The sequence below is a fragment of the Mytilus edulis genome, chromosome 6 (assembly GCF_963676685.1).
Source record: "Mytilus edulis chromosome 6, xbMytEdul2.2, whole genome shotgun sequence".
In the NCBI taxonomy this organism is placed as follows: Eukaryota; Metazoa; Mollusca; class Bivalvia; order Mytilida; family Mytilidae; genus Mytilus; species Mytilus edulis.
This window is the reverse complement of record NC_092349.1, coordinates 36149054-36167236: the sequence shown is the minus strand read 5'-3', so window position 1 is coordinate 36167236 and position 18183 is coordinate 36149054. Positions and strand designations below refer to the sequence as shown.

The 18183-nt window shown below is 31.2% G+C and overlaps 1 protein-coding gene and 1 long non-coding RNA gene across 2 annotated transcripts in view; both read right to left on the bottom strand.

The window, feature by feature from the left end:
* Positions 1 to 3024, bottom strand: part of LOC139527596 (FMRFamide-activated amiloride-sensitive sodium channel-like) — a 40510-nt gene extending 37486 nt beyond the window's left edge. Inside the window, exon 1 of the mRNA XM_071323124.1 lies at positions 2813 to 3024. Coding sequence (XP_071179225.1) covers positions 2813 to 2920 — 108 coding nt within the window. The 5' untranslated portion in view covers positions 2921 to 3024. The remainder of the gene's footprint in view (positions 1 to 2812) is intronic.
* A 5685-nt stretch (positions 3025 to 8709) lies between these two features.
* Positions 8710 to 13337, bottom strand: LOC139527595 (uncharacterized). Its single transcript, XR_011665392.1, has 2 exons — positions 12944 to 13337; positions 8710 to 8773 (listed from the first exon to the last, which is right to left on the bottom strand). It is a non-coding gene; the product is annotated as an uncharacterized lncRNA (long non-coding RNA).
* Between the last annotated feature and the right edge of the window lie 4846 nt (positions 13338 to 18183).

Genomic DNA, 18183 nt, shown 5'->3' with positions numbered 1-18183 from the left:
TGTTTTAAAAACCTAGTACAATTATTATTATATATTCATTTCAGCTAATTACCAAATGCATGTAAAGCAAGACTTTGGTTAGCTTGCTTGTTTTGTTTGTACACTGTAATCTGTCTTATCCGACAAATGAATATTCCAACATCTTGTTTTAACCGATTCATTTCATGAGCCCAAAATTGGCCTATCCTTGCAAACAAAACCTGAGTATTGCGACACCTTGCTTAATCCTACATTTTTTGTTTGGTTCCCCAGTGTGTTGAATTGGGCAAGTTCCCCTGTATATTGATCAATTGTAACTGGGGTAACTTCTGACCAAATTCATAAATAATATATACAATCATGTTAAAATATGCACATATATATATTGTTTGAAGAGAGGGTATATGACATTCGTTTAGTTGGAACCTTTTATCTCCTTTTATGAAATTATTAGACCTAACGACAGTCAAAGTTCAGACTGCCCTTATCAGATTCATGCAATCTAATTAAAAACCGATCTCTCATCGCTCCTGTTTCTGATATGTCGCGTGGACTCCCACGCGACATATCAGAAACAGGAGCGATGAGAGATCGGTTTTTAATTAGATTGAGATTCAAGGTGATTGATCTATGTCAAAAATTACATTATCTTTCGTTTGAAGTTAAAGCAAGTTTAACCTTGGAATAAGGGTTGTATTACATCACCATTCATTACATTTAAGATGTAAAGAAAGGGTAGTTAAACTCTTTCCTAAATTGATCAATTTTACATCACTATGAAGACTATAAACACGTCTGCTACAAAATACAAAACACCAAACAATAAAATCAACTAACATCAATATGTACGGGTTCACAAAATGAATATATCACAAAATGAATATATATATCATATATATTCGAAAGCACTTGTCGCAAATGCACGGTTCTATTCAAAACAAAATTTAAAATTAATTATCACGTTTCAAATTTAAACTATTTCTATTATCAGTTCAAAACATGATACATACGCATATTATATTATTTCATAAGAAGGACAAAGGAGTATTCATTTTCTTTAGAAAAACTTCATCATTTCAACGAGTGTGTTTGTTTATCTCGAATGATTTTCAAGGCCGTTTCCCGTGCATAATAGCATTGTATCAAATACATACTACAGACATATATGTTTACAATATTTTCTAATCGACTTATGATTTTTAATATTCCCATTATGTCTTCCTTCTTTTATTATTCATAATGTTTTAATAATAGATTTTTTAAGGGAAATGTTGAAGAATAATCATAAAGTTTTTTAAGAGAACTATTTAATTTGTTTTATTTGCTGTCTCAAAGATAAGCCTTGTATAGGATAACGGTGTATGGAATTCTCAGTAAGTACTCCAACAGACGGGAACACGAAGAAAGATGACAGACAAAGATGTTATGGAACTTTATTGACCTTATAATATATTTTGGATAGTTTTTCTCGAATAGATGACCTTATTAATTTTTTCAAGCTTTAAAAGGTGACCTGTTCTAGAGGTATAACCTATAACCGTGTATATGGTCCGAGACCACAATTAATTCGTAGTGCATTTCTTTTAGAACATAAATGAAAATTAAAAAAAACCCACCTGCGCTTTCTCAATGAGATTTTTACAGTGTGTTGTATTACTTTTGGGACAAATTATATCAAAATTATAAAAAAAACTTCATCGCCTCTAACTCAAAATATGGACAATTTTATGTTTAGGACGTCTTGAAATCTTTTGACAGCTTCCGAAGTGCTATTTTTTAACCTTTTTCAGCTGGACCAAATCACTACTTTCCTTTAAAATTCTGGACCCAAATTTTTTTACAGTGTAATTTCACACCCCCCACCCCCCCACCCCCACCCTAACTTCCAACTTGAGTCATCAAACATGGAGAAATAAATTTGGAAGGGATATGAAAAATATTGGCAAGTAACCCACTGTCAACACTAGGGACTATACGAAAATCAAGGGACGACAATTGTGGTCTCGGACCATATAGAAAGTCCCCCCCCAAGTGAGATGGAATTCCAGCATTCAGACATACTATAGTTGAAGTATGCAGTAGCTAATGATATAGTTGTACCCTGTTAAACAATTAAATAATGCAATATTATATCAGGCATCTTAATTATATAAAGTATAAGCAGAACTGATTAGACTCTTCTATTCTATACTCTTATATATAATAATAAATAATTTTCTGCGAAACTGCTTGTAGCGTATCGTTTACTTATATCATTGCTTCACGCTACACAGTATCAGGGGTTTATTGTCTATGACCCGTCAATCTGTCCGTCAGTTAATTTTGTCTCATGGTGCTAACTTAAATACTTTTTATTTGATTGACACCATGCTAAGATAAATGGCCATTTATATTGAGAGGAAGATTGCTTAAGGTCACCAGGTCAAAGTTCGGGCTGGGGAGGGGTGGTGGTGCAGGGATGACAAATTTTGTACCGCATTTTTCGGTTATTTTTTATTAGTTTAAATCTCTGTCTGATTTTCAATTTTTTCTCTATTCGGTCCTGCCTGCCTTTTTTTTACTCAAAATTCCTGTCCTGCCTATTTTTTTTTCACAATTTCATCTTAAGTTAGCCACCCCTCCCCCTTTTCCATAATATTCAAATTTTAGCTCCCTTATCTTTCTTGGATATTGTTTCATATTTAAAAGATTAAGATCCGAATTTACTTTTCAGTCAATAGGTCTAAAGTCAAAGATAATAATAGATTTCTGTTGTACGTAAGTAACGTTACGGTCTGGAATCATAAAAATGTATAGAAAAATTCTTCTGTCTATATGATGTGAACCAGCTTACCTCTTTGTCTTGTAAGTCCATTTGTTGTCCATAGTCTGGAGGAGGATGTTCAAGCCAAAATTTATTTTGAAATCCCGAATTAGTACGTGAATTTTGTCGTTGGTTCATTATTTACGCTTCTCGCCACACATAGTGAGGTTAACATTTAATAAAGTCTATAGCGTACTAGTACACTAAAAGTTTTTTCTGCTTCACTGGTTAGTATTCTTTTTAAGTGAAATCTTAAGTGACACGATTATCCTATATTTTGACATTTAAAAATAGCAAAATATGAATGATGAAGTAATAGGGGTAATTTAAATGAATGATTGAATAGACTAGGGTACAATAGTTTTTTTTAATTAGATTTGTTCTTTCAATGTGTTTATTATCTTTGTCTTCATCAAGCTGAGAACAATTGTTTAGATGATTATATTACTTTAAACACTAAGGTCTTATATCACCGAAGGCGTTTACGTAAAGCCGAGAGTTTTAATTTTCATTAAACTAGACCGAATGTTTCTAACATGATTACATTTAAAAATTCGATTTGTATCATAATATTTACTTTGATTCTTGATGAATAATTTCATCATTAAAATTTTAAGAATTCGATTTGTATCATACATTTACTTTCTTTAATAATTAAGGTATTCCAAAATTTCAGAAACTAATTATGAAATTACAACCATAATTGTATACAAAGATGACATAATTGGTTATAGTATCCGAGAAACGCCGCGGTTACGGACTCACCAAAAAAAGTAATCAATTGCTTATGAAGTTGAACCATGAAAACATGGTCATATAAAAAAGGAGATGTGGTATGATTGCCAATGAGACAACTCTCCACAAGAGACAAAAATACACAGAAGTTAATACCTATAAGTCACCGTACGACCTTCAACAATGAGCAAAGCCCATACCTCATAGTCAGCTATAAAAAGCCCCGAAATCATCATGTTCTGATGATCCATGTCCTATAAGACCCCGTTTACACTGACAACGTATATTTATTCGCGATCAATCTAAGCATTTACACCAAAAAAAAAAAAAAAGATCGATTCAAATAAGATCGATCTTTTTAAAACCACCTCTACCGGTAGACTTTTAAAGTCCGATTGAAGATCGATCCAACCCGTTTACACTGGACCAAAGATCGATCTTAGTAAAGATCGATCTTTTTGTCAGTGTAAACGGGGTCTTATTGTCTTCTTTTAACACATTGTGACTTCAATGTATAATTGTATCATTGGCATACATACTACATCTACTTATTTCTATGCAAACCTAACATTCATTCTGTAAAACAAATACAGTTGAAATAGTATTGCTTATATCATCTAAGAAACACAGATAACAAGAAAAACTGTACATTGACTATCGAATTCCTGTCATGTGTGCTGTATTTTTCGTACGCCAAAACTGCATACATGCACATGCTACTGGTATCACAGTTTGGGTTTCTCTTTATGTTATATTATTTTTGTATGAATGTAGACAGAAACCAACTAAAACACAAAAATTCCCCTCCCTCACCCCAATAAAAAAAGGCCACACAAATAAAAGAAAAATAACACATTACAGCTGATTGCATAAGTGTAAGTAACGGTTTAGCTAGCAAGCAAGCTAACCAAAGATATTACCTTTACCTACACACTCAATGTAATCGGCTGTAATGTGTTACTTTTCTTTACGGCACTTGGTAGCAGGTTTCTTGAAAGTCTTTGGTGAATCTATTTTTTCATTTCGGTAGACTAGGAACAATGTACACTTGACTTGTTGAACAAAATAGAAGTTTTCTTGTTATACCAAATCTTCTATTTTTCAATAATTCTGTCCGGTGAAGTTGAACATACAATCCATAGGAAATAGTGCAGCCACGCGTATTTGAAGCTCCTTATACCCGTACATTTTTCGTTTAGGAAAAAGAAAAGAAGTAGGTGAATTCCAGTTTTCAAAGAATATACACATTTGAGCACTAATACAGATTTGAAAAAAGATTACAATATCCTTAATATATTCAGCAGGTGTCTCTGCAGCTTCAGAATTTAAACGAGAATTTGTCCAAAGTACATGAATGCCCCATCAGCACCATTACTTTCTATGTTCAGTGGACCATGAAAATTGTGTCAAATCTCTAATTTGGCATAAAACAAAAAAAGATCATATCATAGGGAACATGTCTTCAACTTCATGAAAAACTACCTCGACCAAATATTTTAAAATGGAGCGGGACAGACGGACGGACGAACGAAAAAACGACGAACAGACGAACGGACGAACAGACAGGCTGAGACTAGAAAACATTATGCCCATCAATGGGGCATAAAAACAAAATACAAAAATATTATTAATACCATATAGGATGAGAAAGAATTTTTCTTCAAATCAAGCTAACAGAAAACGTTTTTTTAATGATAAAACAAGGAAAGTAATAAAATATAGGGATAGCAGCCTTCGATTGACCTAATTAAAACCTTTGATTCTCTAATTACATGTATTTCCCCCAGGTCATGTGTGTATTTAACGGAGTGTAGCGAAGATATTTCATCTTATTTAATTCATAGTTATATTTTTACACAAGCTTGAAAAACTTAGAATATTTTTGTGAGCAGAAAGCATACAATCAATTGAATCTAAAGAAAAGGAAAGGGGTGTCCGAAACCATACTTTTTATTATGTGTATATATTTTTGGCATTTGTTATTTTCCTTTTGATTCAGTGATGGGTTTATTAATACTCCCCCCCCCCCCCCAAAAAAAAAAAAAAAAAAAAAAAAATTAGAATTAAAAATTGAAAAGAATACTAATTTTATTTAATAATAATTATTATATTTTTATTTGCTAATAACATAATCGATATATGTGCCAATGCAAACTATATTCAAAGATCTAATTACAACATTGGTAAGCTCACCTTTACTAATACGTTTGTTGAAAGATTCGACGAGTTTTCACGGATCACATAGTGATTTTTGCGCTTTTAATTCAATAAAAGAAAAGTTTGTTTTCATACTATTCTTTTTTGTATTTGTACATCCATGTACGTACTGACTTGGTCATGAATATTTGAAATGTTTTTCTCCGCTGCGATAGCATACGGTTTTTAATACATTTGTCCAAATGATTATAAAGATATGTATATATTGACTCAAATCCGTTCTTTTTGTATACACAAAATATCAATATGTACCTTTAATGAATTGAAAACCTAAGCTTTATTATAAACAGCAAGGTAAACCTTCAATATCATACAATGTAGTTTATTAAGATTTCAAAATGAACACAAAAGAATTGGAGTTGCGGCCCCTGACTAAGGTAACGGGTCTGTGAGTAGCTCAGCAAAAAATAGATTTTTAGTATCAATTCTCGGTGAATATCGAATGCAGATCATTTAAAATAAGAGAGACTACAAACAATGATAATTATTCACTCGTAAAATTGCATTTGCAATTTAAAACTATCAAGATATTTTAGTGAACATGACAAAATCAAACACACAAGAAGAATCCAATATGGCGTCGTATGCCGAAGCATTTAAAAGAGGTCCTAAATCTGAAACAACTGACTCTCTGACTTCAGTAAAACCAGTGTTTGTGGAAGAATCAGATGTCTTTAGTCACATCCCCAAAGAAGCCACTAGAGGCTTATTTTTAACTATATCTGAAATGTACAAGGCTATAGGTGCAGTCGTGCCAGACAGATCAGTTATGGGCCTTCAGAGAATTAAAGGTTTGTGGAGAATCTATCTCGACACATTAAAAGGCAAAGAATTTCTCCTTTCAGAAGGTCTTGAAATTCGAGGCAAATCTATTTCTATTTACTCTATAAATCCTAGAGTTCGCATACAAGAACATTCAACAAATGTGAAAATTCGTGTTAAAGATGTACCACTCTCGGCTGACGATGGACAGATTTTGAGAGCCTTAGAGGGGTACAATTGTGTAATTTTGAAGCACTTAAGAGAACGATTGCGCTACAATGACATGATAACTAACTGTCAAACTGGTGACAGGATAGTTTATTGTGAAGGTCCATTGATCTCTGCTATTCCAAAGTCTATTCCAATTGGGAAATATAGAGCAACGGTTATTTACAGAGGTCAACAAAATGACAACATTAAATGCAACAAGTGCATGGAACTTGGACACACAACCAAAAATTGTGAAAATGATTGGAAGTGTAGAATCTGTGGTGAATCAGGCCACAGGCAAAATGAATGCACCAGTGAAATGTCTTCTGAGCAGGAGCAAGAAGGTGCCTCTAGCGCACATCATGAAAATCACTACGAGCCGAGCGATGTAAACACACAACAACATACAAACAGTAATGAAAATCTTGATGCTATGCAACCAACTGAAAATGTAGCACACGCAGAAAATGATTCTGTCGCAAATACAGTCACTTACGATGATGCAATAAAATCACAATCAATCTTGACTGAAGACCAGAGCTCGAGCCCTCTATGTGAACAACAAAATCAACCTCCAGCAGCCAGACCAAAAATAAAACCAGGTCGAAGGGAAACGAACAAACCCTCACATACAACAAGTGAGGCCACCAACAGAAATTCCCGTGGTCAATCACAAATCACCAGTTTCATTCACGGTCCAAATCAGTCAACACGTCGAAACCAACATCAAGACACTCCAGTCAAAACTTCAAACAGGAGTGGTTTAGAGAAGTCTCCAGTGACGCCTACAGAAAAGCTACACGATGGTGCTAGTAACAACACAAGTAAAAAATCAAAAACAACAAAAATATAGTTCTGTAGATGTCATATATATTGAACTTTGAAATTAACACTAAACTATTTCATTTTAGTTGATATTATATTTTTACCATATAAAAAAAAAAAATTAAAAAAAATGTCACTGTATATAACACTTTTCACTTTTTCATTTCTCATTGCTGGTTTATATATGTGTTTGGAATGTAGTCCGCTGTATTCTAATTTTCTGTTTTTGGCAAGTGATACCTATCACAGATTAAAAAGTAAAGAAACTGTAAAATACAAAGCATTTAATTGGTATCAAACTGCTTATTTTTTACAATCACTATCAAGCATATTGTTTAATAATGTTTCTAGTAAAGCAACATTGGAAAAAATCCAATTTCTATTGATCTTTTCACATTCCTTCATTCACAACCAGTCAGAGAGGTCTTCTTATCCTAAAAATAAAAATAAATATTTTTTACCTTGTTTGTATATAAATATTGTTCTTTTTTTTAAAATTGATTTGCATATGTATTTCAATATGAAACGCATAAATAATTGTACTTGTATTTGTTTGACAAACATTGAGTGTGCTAAAATTGTGAGGCACATGTCAATGTCTGTTTTTGAAGTCACATGGATGACCCAAATAATGACCCATGGGGTATATGTAAATGAAAACAATAGATTTTATTTATCTATGAATGTATATGCAACTTGTTATTGTATGTTCTTAATAGAAACAAATTGTGTAAACACTTTACTTGTGAATACATGTAAAAACATTCAAACTAAATATGTATTTTATCCTCTTTGCAAAAGGATTGTAAATACAAATACAGGTAAAAAAATAACCCTGTTTATAAACATTATTTACAAAGATAACAATCATGATATTTACAATAGTATAAATTGTATAAACTATAAAACAAACAAATTGAATTTCAAATGTAAAAGAAAAATCAATAACTTATGCCTATTAATAAGACAAAGTAAAAGTCGAATCATAGATAAATGTTCTAGAACAGAGAAAAGCGATAAAAATAAAACGACTGAAAAGATGTCTATTTATAGTCTCGTGCTCTGTGAAGGTCAACTTCAGTGTGACCTAATTGTATTACTTAACGGGATTTTACCTAAGTTAACTTTTAAAGTACACATAACACGGTAAAGGGATTATAAATAAAATTAACTACTCACCAACCATGGTATTTAACAAACATCTTCATATCTGTACAGTTAATTGTAAAGGTCTGCAACAACCTGATAAAAGAAACAGATTGATTGAATGGTCAAAATCCCAAAAGTGTGACATTCTTCTAATGCAAGAAACACACTTTACAGATAATTTAATAAACACTTTAAATACTGAATTTGAAGGTAATCTGTTACTGAGTAATGGTTCTAGCAATTCTAGAGGTATTGCCATATGGCTGAATAAAAATTTAAACCTTAAAGTAATTGATGACTATAAAGATAAAGAAGGAAGACTTTTACTTGTTAATATTGAAATAAATGACACTATAATAACAATAGTTAATATCTATGCACCAAACAATCCAAAAACCAGAAATACTTTTTTCAAAACTGTCCATACATTAATAGAAGAAAAAAGTTTAGGTCAACTTATTCTAGGAGGAGATCATAATGAAATTTTATGTCAAATTGATTCAAAGGGTAAACCTAAGCAACAAAAAAATAGGAAAAAAGTTCACAACTTAAATAAACTTATAAAGACTCTAAAGCTCAATGATGTGTGGAGAATCAAAAATCCAAATAAAATTCAATTCACATGGAGCAGAAAAGACAGGTCAGAGTCAACACGAATAGATTATTTTTTAATAGCTCCAGAAATATTTAAAAACTGTGTTTCATGTGACATTAGACCAATAGTATTACAATACACAGACCACAACTGTGTTTCTTTAAAAATAAATCTAAACAGAGACCAAAAAGGAAAAGGGTACTGGAAATTAAACAGCAGTGTACTTCAAAATGAAGACTATGCTGAAATAATTAAGAAAATAATTAAAAAATTTAAAAACAAAGCTAAAACAAGAACAGATCTTGACATACTGTGGGACAATTTCAAAATAGAAGTTAGGGACCAGACAATAAGCTATTGCAAAACAAAAGCTAAGAATAAGAAAAACCTAATCAGCAAGTTGGAAAAAAATTTAACAGAATTAAATAATATTATAGACACATGCAATAATAAAAATAATAATAACATATTAAAAGAAATAGATAATATAGAAAATGAAATAGGAAAACTCTATAACGAAAAAATAAAAGGAAATCAAATAAGAGCACGGGTAAAATGGGTTGAAGAAGGAGAGAAAAATTCGGCATATTTTTTAGGAATGGAAAAATCAAGACAGAGTAGAAAAACAATAACCCAATTATATGATGATAAAGGTCAAATTACAAGAGATCAAGACAAAATATTAAAATTGGAAGCAAATTATTATAAAAATTTATATTCTACAAAAAACCCTGATATAGAAGCAACTAAAAAGTATTTAGATTCTCTCAAGGAATATAAGAAGTTAACTGACTGTGAAAGTAATTCCTGTGAAGGGGAAATAACTGTTGATGAATGTACTGATGCAATTTTTAAAATGAAACTCAATAAAGCGCCCGGGCTTGACGGATTAAATGTGGAATTTTACAGAACATTCTGGGATGAACTTAAATCTTTTATAGTCTCCACTTTTAATTACTGCCATGAAAAAAGAGAACTATCTAACACTCAGAAAGTTGGCTTAATATCTCTAATTTATAAAAAGAATGATCCCTTTTCTCTAGACAATTATAGACCTATTACTCTTTTGAACTATGATGCTAAATTACTTGCTTATGCCTTAGCACAAAGACTAAAACCCCTGCTACCAAAGATTATACATACTGATCAAAAAGGATATGTCAAAAATAGGTATATTGGTTTCAACATTCGACAAATACAAGATGTCATAGACTATTCTGAAACTTTCAAAATTGATGGGGCAATTTTATTTCTTGATTTTACAAAAGCATTTGACTCATTAGAATGGGACTTCATGTTTGAGACTTTAAAAAAATTTGGATTTAAAGATAATTTTATAAGGTGGGTTCAGACAATGTACTCTGATATTAAAGGATGCATTATTAATAACGGGTGGGTTTCCTCCCGCTTTAGGGCATCTCGCGGGATCCGACAAGGATGTCCGTTATCTTCGTTACTATTTGTTCTAGCTGTAGAAGTTATGGCAATAAAGATAAGGGAAAATAAAAACTTAAAAGGACTAGAAATAAAATTAGACGGTAGGAGTAATACCCTGAAAATCTGCCAATTAGCTGACGATACTACTCTATTTCTTCAATCAAAAAAGGATGTAACTCTAGCAATTAATTTAATAGAAATATTTGGTACTCTCTCAGGTTTGAAACTGAATAAAACAAAAACTGAAGGAATATGGCTTGGTCGATTAAAACACAGTCGGGAAAAATTTGAAGATATAAATTGGTGTACTGCACCTATCAAAAGCCTAGGAATTTACTTTGGTTATAATAAACAAGAATGTCAAAAACTTAACTTTGAAAAACAACTGTTAAAAAGTAAAAAAATAATATCTGATTGGAGTAAAAGAAATCTTACTATCATAGGAAAAATAGTCGTCATCAAATCTTTGGTTTTGCCAAACCTAACATATGTTGCATCAAACACTATTATTCCTAAGGAAATGTTGCAAAACTTTAAAACTTTAATATACAATTTTATTTGGAAAGGCAAAAGGGATAGAATAAAAAGATCAACACTTTCAAATGATTTTCTCGAAGGTGGACTTAAAATGACAGACATTGATGCTTATATAAAATCACTGCATATCAACTGGATTCTTAAATTAAGTGAAAATAAAAATGACAACTGGACAATTATTCCCAAATTTTACTTTAACAAATTAGGGAAAAATCTTCTTGTATTTAAAATGAACTTAAAGAATATAAACGACATTGATAAAAGTAAGTTACAATATTTACCGGACTTCTATAAACAACTAATTAAAGATTGGATAAGTGTAAAGGGAGGTAATACAAAATATCCCAAAAATTTTCTTGAAATTAGAAAACAAGTTTTATGGGGAAATGATAATATCCGGTTTAATGGAAAATGTTTAAACTTTGAAGATTGGATAAAAAGTGACATTACTAATATAAATGATGTAATTGATGAACAGGGCAATATCTCTGAAACTATCATTTTGACTAAACTTAAAAATAAACAAAATTGGATAAGGCAATTATTTATGTTAAAAAAAGCAATACCAGTTGATTGGAAAACAATTCTTGGCACTGAAGATTCATTCAAAACTAAAGTTAAAGTTATAAATGATTTAAAAATTATGCACAGGGCAATTACTCCCTTAATAAGTACAAAAGAACTCTATAAATTATTGACATTGAAAAATAGTTGTGATAAACCAAATGGTTTTCTTATGTGGGAAAAAATATTTGATGAACATTTAAATTCTAAATTGAAAAATACTTTTGTTTTTATTTTTCAATATCTTACTGATAATAGATTGAAAATATTTAGATGGAAACTTATTCACTACATACTGCCAAGTAATGAACTATTAAAAAAGTGGAAAATTACTGAAGACAACTTATGTAAGCATTGTAAAAAAAAGGAAGACTATGAACATTTTTTTGTCAATTGCTCATATAATAATGACTTTCTAAAAATAATAATGAAATTAATGAAATCCCTAGGTATTGAAAAAGACATTATAAGCCTTGAAAATTTAGTAACAGGGTACAAAATTGAAGATTCAGCATACTTTGATATTAATTATATATTAACTTTAATATCCTTCTCAATATACAAATCACATTTTGTCTCAGAAAAGAAGACAAAAAAAATAAACATTTTAAAAATTTTCCAGAAAGAAATTGCAGAAATAATTGAAATAAACAATTTTAATAACAAAAAAACTAAACAGATACTCATAAAAACAAATAGATTCATTACAAAGATTCAATTGAATCAGGACTAAGCTATGTATGAAGCACACAACATTGTGTACAAAATTGTTTCTTGTACACAAACCAAATATGGCAATATTTATGATCAAGTTCAACCATGCATGATCAATGTTTGTAAGCATGTTCAGCCATGCATGAGTCACCACATGTAAATTATACAGCATTTTTTTTTTTTTTTTTATATTTTTATATATATTTTTAATTTTGTATTTACAATGATAAAAAAAAAGTTATACTATAAACAGTATATCCGTACGTTTATTAATTAATGTGGAAAAATAATGTATCATTTCGCATGTCGAGTGTTTCAACTTGTTACACTTAAATTACCTATTTGTGAATTACACACATACATTTCGACAAAAAAGATCAGTAGATAACTAAAGAAAATTTGAATAGTAAACTCACCATATATAATCGTTAAATCCAGTGGATAATATTTATATAATTTAGACACACATCCAAACTATACCCGATAACGCACATGCGAAAAACAACACATACTGTGCCCAATACTAATGGAAACACGGATCATACCGATAACGGAGTTGATTCCGGAAAAAATAAATACTATGAAAAAGAGAAACAAAATGTAATGTATGTGTATAATCACATTAATTTATATAATATATTTTGTGAAAAATTTTATGTTATGAATACTAATATTATGAATAAATAATACCTTGCCAAATAGTGCTTCCCTTAACTATTTGGTAAGCTAACATGAGGGATACTAAGTTAAAGCTGTAAACTTAGTAATTTGTTACAGCAAGATTGCAATAAAGATATTGTTACGTTAAAAAAAAAAAACAAAAAAAAAAAAAAATTTAATCACATAAAATTAAGCTCCAATGTAAATTCAAAAGGCATGTACATGTATCGGTATCTTTTGTATTGTGGAAAAATGAACGTGTGATTTGCTTCGCTTTGTTGCCATCAGTGCTCTCCGACATATTGCTTCGCTTCGTTGCCATCAGTGCTCTCCGACATATTGCTTCGCTTTGTTGCCATCAGTGCTCTCCAATATATTGCTTCGCTTTGTTGCCATCAAGGCTCTCCGACATATTGCTTCTCTTTGTTGCTATCAGTGCTCTCTGACATATTGCTCCATTTTATTGCTATCAGTGCTCTCCGACATGTTTAAGTCATAAATACATATAAGCAAGTCATTGGAGATATGATAAATCAAACCGACAAGATGTCTCAATGGAGACAAATCTTTTTTGGGGGCTAATGGCGAATAGACAGGTTCCCGAGCGTTATTTAACAAGTTTTTAATATTTGTATATTCCGAAGGCATACTGTATATTTTACTAAACGAAAGAAAGCTTATCAAATAAAAAAACAATCAACTTAGTGCTATCAATTGATAAATTTCTCAATTTGATTTTCCTAAATGCCTCTTACAAATTTAGAGTTTTTGTAAATAAAGAAGATATCAAGGGAGAATTAACACTAAATTGAAAAAAAAATATATGTGGAAAATAAAATATCTTAGTTCAATAATAACGCCTTGGATTGACCTATTGACACAACGAATACAATAAACGAAGATCTTTGTTTGTTTGAATAAATAGTAGGTTCAGTGTCGCCACAACTAAAAGCTTCTGCATTATCGGCTTATTGTGTTGGTTTTTTTATATAGTGTGTACATATGTTGCACTGTCACACCATTTTCCAAGGGTGGGCGTCCGCCAACATGCTTGGAATTCCTCCAACCGAATTCTGTATGTGCGTTACCAAAGTAATTATCCTGTAATTTTAGTGGATGTCGTTTGTTGCTGTATATTAAATCTGCATTTCGTTTATTTTTTTTAACATGTATAAAGTCGTTAGCTGTCTCATTTCTACGGAAGCCGATAAAGGCCATTCAAAAAAAATATTTTAGGTCGTAATTACGACAAAGCATGTCGTAATTTCGACATATCATGTCGTTATTACGACATGGCTATGTCGTAATTTCGACATAACATGTCGTTAAAACGACATCACTATGTCGTAATTTCGACATATCATGTCGTAACAACGACATCACTATGTCGTTATAACGACATCGCTATGTCGTTATTGATGTATATAAAAGAATATGTATTATGATTGCCAAGAGACTAAATGACACAGAAATTAACAACTATACGTCATCATAATGCCCCCAATAATTAGAAAAGCCACCGCATAGTCAGCTATAAAAGAGGGAGGAAAGATAACAGAGGGAGAGTCCCTGAAATGCTGTGTGGCAGACAGTGTTATTATTTAATTATTAGCTCCCTTGGTAAAACTCCAAATTTCATATTTAATGCATTTTATTGTTAAATAAATTACATGAAGCTTACTAAATATATATTTGTTAATTGCATAGCTGTTGCTATATGAATTCATTGGTTAAAGATATTTATTTATATTGTAAAGTTTAATATTTGCATCGTCGCAAAATCTTTGGATACCTTCTTTGGATACCTTCAGTGAGACAATTATATATTTTATTAAAAATTATGAGGTTAATAAATTAACGTATACAAAATGGCTATAGATACAGACAGTTGAGATAGATAATACTGTGTGAATATGTGAGAGTAACTATGTCCAGCTAAGCATCCCATTTTTTTCTTTAAATAAGCGCATACTGGGCACAATGTTCCGACAACACGATATACTAAAAATGCGGCGTCGAAGAGGGTTTTTGACTGCGATTAATTTTTGCAAGTTTTATTCGGGTTTTTATATTGTTGGTTGATTCTGGTTCTGTTCGTTTTTTTTATGTCATTTTATCAAAAATTACCTCGAGTTGTGGAAATCAATATAATAATGTTTACCCTTTAAGTTATTTCAACTAAAAATGCAGTACTGTCGCAAGTAATGTAGGAAGGAAAGATGGGACGGAAGTACATGTATACGGTTTTCATATTTTTTTTTATCATAGGATGTTTAACTTTCAAGTTGCATATCATCTGTCATTGTAAAATTTCTATATCTTAATTCATCCCCAATACAAATATATCTGACACTCTGCAAGTAAATCGAACATTTTTAACCTTGGTTAAATTTGAATAGAATTGTATTTTCCCTGGCACATAAGTTGTCGAAATACACCCCTTCAATTACTTGAACCTTGGCTTGAGAATTATTTCCCTAGTCATCTTCAGATATATACATTTTAAAATATAGTAATCTACTCCTGGATCGTCCGCGAAAACGGCAAATAAAAATATAATCCCAGTTTTTTTTATTTCGATGAAACGGTTTTTGTCGCTGTTTGGGATTCGTCTTTCAATTACCTCCATTTCATGCACAAGTTTATATTGACGGAAAGTTCCGGCTTCGCTAGTACAGGAATTACTTTCATCATGACAGTTATAACATGAAAAGCAGGACAAGTCGCGAAGAAAAACATTCCGTGAACTGGTATTAAGTCTTTTGATATTGGTGATTGCACCTAACTGAAGTGACGACTTTAAATTATTTCGGAGTACTTCCGTAACATATATTTCAATTTATTTTATATAATGGAAATTCCCCCCATTTCAAAATTCTTTTAAATAAATCGTTAAAAGCTATACAATTTATAAAAATTGCAAAATGTAACCTGTGTCGAACCAATGTCCCTGGGCGGAGTCTATAGCAACATGCACTATTCTTTTTTTTCGGCAGCAATCATCAACATCTTTTTTCAAATTTCATAACACGATTTGTTTTAATTATCATAAACATTTAATTGAAACTTTACCACATTTAACGTCAGAAATTAGCGTCTTTAAGAATTTAGACGTTTTCAGACGTTTGGAAAAATTGGCTACCGTTTTGTAATGTATGGACGCATTTTATTCCTTTAAGACCCTAATATGTAGTTCATAAGAAAAGAATCTTGGCATTTTTTACTCTGCGTATATCTAACTTTTGTTTTGATCAATTATAAAAAAATACGCGTTAACTGCTTTGAAAAATGAAATATCAACTTGGACAAAATGGCTACCGTTTGAAAAACGACTGTGTAGAGAAGATTTTATTGAATCAGCAATATTTGAACTCACATGAGGCAAATATTTGTAATTTTGTTAGATATTATTATTGTCTTACTATTTTTATTCATTTTCTGCTATAATATGCAGTCGAGTCAAATTAAATTTGGTAAAATAACGGCTTTAACGCCACAAAGAACCGACACATGTCGTTGTTCCTGTCAAGAATCAAGAAGATCAGAGAATAAGAAATAGGATCACTATACATACTATGAGTTAAAACAGTTTTTCATAAATGTAACGTTGGACGGAACATCCGTTTTTTCACATATCTTTCTTATTTTAATCCTCAAATATACTAAATATTACTTAGGAGATGATCAAGAGCTGTGAATACATAATTCAAAACATATATTGAATTTGTTTTAATATTGATTCGTGTTTTCTAACATTTTTATTTTGTTTTGCGAATGAAATTTCGAAGATTCTGTTTTAAATCCATGGGGTTGTAGGAACATCGCGCGTGCCCAACGTTTGAAAGTAGAAATAGAGCAATCAATACTTCAATACACCCTTATACCAAGAAGCCATGTAGTTTGCGCTTATTTAAAGGGAGATGGAAAGCTTGGCTTGACTTGGTTGTACAAATTCAGTCCTCTGATAATTCCACATTTCATTCTTCCAACATGTGTGACTGCATAGCTTTTCTACGACCGGTAACTTGTAAATCTATAAAATAAGTTTTAAACGACTTTGTTTTTGACTGTAAAGCCCTAGCATGATGGGGACATTTAATCTAAATTAGTATCTATAAAATATATAAGTTTCTCACTGAAGGTGTCCAAAGAAGGTAACCAAAGATTTTGCGAGGATGCAAATATTTACTATACTATATATAAAAATATTAATTTTCGCGAACCATTTAGGTCACGGAAATTCCAAAATATGGCATCAGTAAGGAGAGTTGTGCAAATAATGTGAATACACAGAACCCCCATCCAAATTATCTTTAGCTAAAAGTATTCATCATTTTCTATTTTATATGTACTAACAACATTCCATTTTTCTATAATTTCGATTAAAATATTCCAAAATCTGAGTTAAAAAAAGTCAAATGCCCAAAATAAACATTGTCTGATTGGTTGAAGTACTGTGGCGTCAATGATAAGCATAGCAAGCCTCGATGTAAAGCACACGCTTCACATGAATAAGGAGAGTTTTACAAATAATGTGAATACACAGATCCTCCATCCTATTTATATTTTGCTGAAAATGTTGCAATGTTCATCATTTCTGTGTTTGATTCTGCTAACAACATTCCATTTTTTCTTTAATTCCGATTTATATATGTGGAACCCGCAATAAAAATAGATGGCCTCACAAAAAATTCCGTTGACCCTGAATTCAACGGATCGATAATAGATAATAGCATCATCACCATCAACAAAATGTTTACCGTTATCTTTGTGAAATTTCAGTTATATAGTTCTTTAATTAGAGAAATTTTGGTAAGTATTACTTATTAATGTTAAGGTTCTACTGATGTGCTCCTCTAGACCTTTTTGACGGTCCGTTTTATCCCATTTATCTCAATATTATCTCCGATGACAGTAATGTCAACCCGACCTATTCGTGTCAAAAGTGAAAATCGCATCGATTTATTGAACTAATTTCTTCTTAAACTGTGCATGC